Below are 5,999 nucleotides of genomic sequence, written 5' to 3' on the forward strand. Positions count from 1 at the left end.
ACATTTCTTGGCATACTGGGCTCACTGGAGCCACAATGTGTAAACATTCTTTTATTTTCAGTTCTTTCTTTTTGCCTTCCGTCATTGGCTGGCACGACGCCAGCCACATCGCCAGTATTGACAATTTGCTCGGATGGGTGACAAAATTTTGATAGAATTGACGGAAAAGAATTCATACGTAATACATCCCTTATTCGTCGTTGTCATGTTCCGTCGCTCATCTGGATCACTTGACGGCAGTCGGCATTAACGGTGACGTGGGCGCCGCGCAGACCCTGGGATCACATGATCGTCTTGCGAGGGGAACGAAGAAGCGCTGACGGGAGTTGCGCGTTGCACCGTTTCACGCAGGGAGATAAAACACCGACGGAGTGTTCAGTTCAACCTGGCGCTTGTGGCGAGAGGGAGCTACCGAAACAGCGGGACTAAAGACGTCAAAATTTCCCGCGCGTAGCTGCGGATTTATTACAGAGCTTTAGCTACCCCGTATCACCCTACCGAGAATCCTTGTCATACAGTAATACGGTAAACCGCTTGCCTTGCACCAGTTGCATTTCAACAGAGGGAAAAACCAGGCCACGTGGTAAGCGGAAGGCAAAAGAGGGCTAAAACTTTCTATTGCTGCGTTATGTTGTCGCAGTAATATTCTGGCAGAATACTGAATAAAGCAATGTGCTTGATTTTGTCAATAGAGACGGCCACAAAGGCGCCCCTACATCGGTAATGCACGAGAAGAAATTGGGTAACTACGAGCCTCGCTTAGCGAAGCAAATTGCCGAAGAGCATCAAGAAACATACATTAGCGCGCATTTAATCTGCGAATTCTGCAGCCACGCTGACTTCAAGTGTGGTGATGGTCACAAAAATTCTTAGAATTATACGGGAGGCCGAACCATTGTTCGAATCATGCGTCTATCAGGACGGGCTTTGAGCCAACATATTAGGTTACTCTGATGGTGAAGGCCCTCCACTCTGCACCAGCACCATGTTTCTAACACAGAGTGTTAAAGCGTTAGGCATTTGGTGTTCAAAATAATGAATCGATACGAAGTATGACGTCTCGAATATGTGCAGAGGATACACACTGAAGGCGAGGTTACGACGTACCAATGCTACCGAAATGGTACCACGCTCGAGCCATCCTCATCGCGTGACTTCGCCGTCCTGTGGAAAGGCTCGGACCAGCCCGATGACGTAGCACAATGCGTGTGCACGTTCCAGCTTGCCGGCGACAGTGAGAACCAGAGGTGGTTACTTTGGCTTTTCTTTTTTCTTTACGTTTCGAAAGCACTTGTTTACGTGCTTCCATGTCGAGGCGTTCTACTAATTAACAGGAAGTCACATGTCCACAACATTCCCAGGGTGACCTTCAGTGCCAGGCGCAATGTAAATGTTTCCGTATGTGTGCTCAGATTTTGGTGCAAGTAAGCATGACCAAAAGCTGGCTATATAGGAGCGTTCCTGCTACGGTGTTCCTTCTAGGCCAGATGTAGCCTTAGGAACTCAAAGGCGAGCAAAGTCCTCCCCTCGAAACTAAAACAGTTAAGTACAGCGGGAGAACTGGCAGCCTGGCCTCACTGACATCAAGTATCGGCAAGGCCCTAGAATTTCACGTTAGACAAGAAAACTTATGGCACCAACATGAATTTGCAGCAATTGTATATAATTACTGCTACTTAGGTCTGCTTATATTCGAGTGTATACGCAAATATGATCGACGTAACTACAAGACAACATATAGAACTAATAAGTTCCATCCACAATTTTTACCAAACCAGCTTGGCCTATTGTTGTCATAGTCAGATCGCGTCTACTTGAAGTAAAAAAAAACTTCTGAACGGAGTAACTACACTCTGGATACCAGGCGCTGACACTGACTTGCTCTCGACCTCAATGCTACGAGCTTCTTTCTGTGAAGTAAAAGGTAGAAGGACAAAACAGTACTGAATTCACTTAAGTTAGATAAAGCGTTTTATTGCGTTCTGTGGTGCCAAATAGATGTGTAAGCTACGCTATTACTCGCACGGCACCATCCTATTAGCCAACTTTCCGAGAAATGGGATCTTGTGCTTGTTCTTTTTAACGTAGCGCCGTAAGAACATCGTATATCTTTTAAACAGGATGTAGGACGTAAGTTATGATTGTTACCAACCAGAACTGCACATAAAAATGTCGATTAAATTTTAGGTACGACAACGACGTCTATGCTCTCGGTTGACTCAGATGATGTAACGGGAAGAATATATACAGTGTTTGCGCAATGTTCTAAAGATAAACAAAAGTCAAAGCAGGCATCATGAACTGAAACCAGATAACCTGAGAAAATTTAAAAAAAGAAGAAAGAGAGAGACTATCCCGGTCAATACTGAAGCAGAAGCAACAAAATATTTACAACAACGTTATTAATTTTCGTTAGTGCTGTTTAGCCATTTTGCAGCTTTTTGCTAGTATTCCTAATAATAATTTCAACCATTTGCAGGTTCGATGCCACTGCCGAGTACGAATCACAAGGAGACTACGCCATATTATCAGGCGACGGTACGTTCGGGCATCGCAAGCAACGTCTACACCGATCTCAAGTAGAAGATTCATAAGAGTTGGTCGAAATGGGGGTTTGACGTTAAAGTGGAAGGCAGTCAGAGCACGTAGACTTAGGTTGACGTTTCTTTATGTAGTTATTTTTTGTCTTGAGCGAAAATATTTGGCAAATGAGATTAGAAAGGTGAACAAGAACACGAAACAAATTTACCATAGGTTTCTTTTCCTTTGTATGGGTGTATTCATAGCAGGGAAAAAATATGCAAATCTCACGCACAGGGAATTCGCGTGCACGAGGCTTTCATGAGCCAGTGAGGCAAAATAGCGCATTATGACAAAAGACATGCTGCAGATTTCAATGACGAACGCTTTCCTCAGTCACCATTGTTGACCTTGTAGAGAAAGTGTTAAGTTTATTCAGCCTTAAAACGTGTTAAATTATAAGACATGACGTGCTGGACCTTTTATATAAATAATGTTCCTTGTGTGTGTCTAGGGACCTCACGTAAGTACGCCCCACTGCGCTTTAGTACAATGCCAAACGCGCAGCGAATTTCTGCGACGAGTCCGTCCCGTAACTTCTATCTTTAATGCGAGATCGTTAAGGGCCCTGTGTATAAAAAAAATCCGGTGTCGGCGTATAAGAAGTTGTTTCGCGAAAAGTCATTCTGAACCACAACCACGCCGTCCATCCGCGTGGAGCAGAGGCGTTACTGAACTCTCGAATTCTTCAAAGTAATATGCGTCAGCAAAATCGTAAAGTACGACCTAACACAACCTACAGACATGATAGCGTCGTATTGTAATTTCAGTATACCAGAAAACATAATTCCCTTATGTGGAAACTGATGCACAAACCTCTTTCCCGGTGTTAATTATTATTATTATTATTATTATTATTATTATTATTATTATTATTATTATTATTATTATTATTATTATTATTATTATTATTATTATTATTATTATTATTATTATTATTATTATTATTATTATTTCCCGGTACTTTTCATCCGGCGCACGCTCCGATGCTTGTGGATACGACCACACAGCCATGTAATGGACTCTTTAGAGGACATCCATAAAAAAAAAAAAAAGTGACGCGCACCATTGCCTGTGCGTTTAGCAGTCCCCGATCAAGGCATAATGGGGTGTGTACGTACATACGCGAACATCTAAAGATAGTCTTGTAGAATAAAAATAACTCCCTAAATTACTGCAGATACCCTAAACGTATTGGGTTTTATGTGCGCGTCAGACGGTGGGGAAACCAAAGCGATTTCAAATTAAGAGCACGGTCTTTTTATCACTTAAGACACATCATCCTGAAGGATGAACACCAGTCTCAGCAGCACGTTTACGACGATTGCCTGCATACTTTCAGATGCAACGGGAAAATAAATCTGGTACTGCGCGCTAAGTAATCTAAGAGGTGCTTTCAGGAAAACGAAAGAGACCACATCCTCCCCATAACACCCGAAGGTTTCTGTAATGGCGAGAACCAAAATATATCGGCCATACGGCCTCATAATTTCTTCTCTTGGCATGAGAATGCGTTTTCGTGACTTCTAGGGCAAATGTGAGCGCAGCGTCTGTCTAGCCCTCCGTTGTCGCAGGACTCGTTAAGCCCTGCGCTTAAATCCTGGTTCTTGCTCACAGCACCGCACCATGCTACTGTGGAGTCATCCGGAGAGTGGTCTGGAATGCTTGCCGCATCGCAAGGTGTTTTACTTGCGTACAAGACATGCTCATCGCGCATTTCGTTCGCGCACACCTTCGCCTCACCCCTAGCTCAGCACCTATGGCCTCACTTCTCTCTGGAATACTTCTCTTTGCGCATCTTTTGCGTACGCCATAAGTCCACATTCCGTTTTTTATTCTTTCCGATGTCCTACCTGCATACTCTGTTCATCCTTCTTACATTGCCCGTTTCCCTGTGGTCACGTGTTAATTTCTGCAACGCACGAGGGTCGACATGTTTTCCAGCCATCTGTTCTCCATATGTGGCTGCAGGGATTAAAAGAAAGTTACATCACTATTTCAAAATTGTCTTTTTGAACGACCCAATATAAATATTTTTTCATATTCTAGGTAAACAGGCGCGTCTTTACCAACTCCAGCCTCCATACCAGGGTGAAGCCTACTACTTCAAGGAAGGTCAGTCACAAGAAAACACTGTGTTTTTCTCGGTTCACTCAGTAGCACCATTACGCCAGTGTTAGAAACAGTGGTTTCACCTCGAACACGATAGTTTGGGAGCACGAGAGTTCGTCGCTGCAGGCCGGAAGACCTGTGCCACGTTAAGGTCCGAATTTCTGAGAATTCATTCACAGTCGATATGCCTTGCAAACGCACTAGCTACAATTCGTGGATTGAAATATGTGGCATAAGGTAATTATATAAAAATGTTAATCAGTATAGTTATGGTAATTGTTAAATTAAGCATTTTGATTTCTCGTAGAAGCTATGACCACCTCGTTTAGTAATTTAGCTGAAGGGATAGAATTGTGTTATATACCACAGGCTATCTATAAAAATTTGGTGCAGCTAAAGAAAGAAACACCTAATAGTATTATGGGCATTTATGTTGAGAAGCGATAAATATTCGTATGTGGCTTTAGATTAAAGTAAAATTCTGGGGTTTTACGTACCAGAACCATGATCTGATTAGGCACGCCGTAGGGGCAGGCTACGGATTAATTTTGGCCACCCGGGTTCTTTAACGTGGGCCTAAATCCAAGTGCACGAGAGTTATTGCATTTCGCGCCCACCTAAGTGCGACCATCGCGGTCGAATCGAGCCCGCGACCTCTAGATCAGCGTCGCAACGTCATAGCCACTGGGCTGCCATGACTGGGAGGTGGGGGCGCATCTGGCTTTGCGCTTTCGTGGCTGCGTAGTCAAATTCACAATTAAGTTAGCACGTATATGTAATCCTGTCCGTGCACGTTTTGAGGTTAGAATTGAGCACCAACATTACTAATTTCTAGGTGCATTTACTGCGGCATTTCTTTTTTCTCTGGTTGGTGCACAGTGGCCGATCCGGATGGCGATCCGGCCTTCAAGATTTACGACACAGACGAGACCTGCACAAATGCCGAAGCACTTCGCAACCAGGTCTGCCCTGAACCGTGCGACTTGGAATACGTACGTTGAAGGGTGCAGAGATGCAGCTCAGGCAATAACAAGTATAACAACGAGAAATTAAAAGAGGTTGAGGGAAAGCATGTAAGTTTTACTTGTGCGAGCGAAGAACTGACTAATAAAGCCTTTCCACTTTATTTACCATGAGGGTATTTTTTTCTTTTCCTGGGTCTTTCCGCATTTGGAAGTATTAGCCATCCATTCGGCTCATTGCATTGTCAATAGGTGAATTAAGAACAAGGATTACGCACTGATATCTTTCGCACGCTTCTGTTTCTTTTTATCTTTCACCATTCACAGCCGGTTGAACCTGGTGAT

General features: G+C 43.6%; 1 protein-coding gene across 4 annotated transcripts in view; it reads left to right on the forward strand.

The window, feature by feature from the left end:
* The window catches only part of LOC135914024 (uncharacterized), a 19,082-nt gene extending 13,288 nt beyond the window's left edge, over window positions 1-5,794 (forward strand). For all 4 annotated transcript variants that reach the window (XM_065446730.1, XM_070538119.1, XM_065446728.1 and 1 more), the window contains exons 3-6: window positions 1,075-1,247; window positions 2,480-2,538; window positions 4,630-4,695; window positions 5,572-5,794. In XM_065446730.1, the coding sequence (XP_065302802.1) occupies window positions 1,075-1,247; window positions 2,480-2,538; window positions 4,630-4,695; window positions 5,572-5,693 (420 nt within the window). In that variant the 3' untranslated portion in view covers window positions 5,694-5,794. The remainder of the gene's footprint in view (window positions 1-1,074; window positions 1,248-2,479; window positions 2,539-4,629; window positions 4,696-5,571) is intronic.
* The last annotated feature ends 205 nt before the right edge of the window (window positions 5,795-5,999 follow it).

This window comes from Dermacentor albipictus, chromosome 4, assembly GCF_038994185.2.
Source record: "Dermacentor albipictus isolate Rhodes 1998 colony chromosome 4, USDA_Dalb.pri_finalv2, whole genome shotgun sequence".
In the NCBI taxonomy this organism is placed as follows: Eukaryota; Metazoa; Arthropoda; class Arachnida; order Ixodida; family Ixodidae; genus Dermacentor; species Dermacentor albipictus.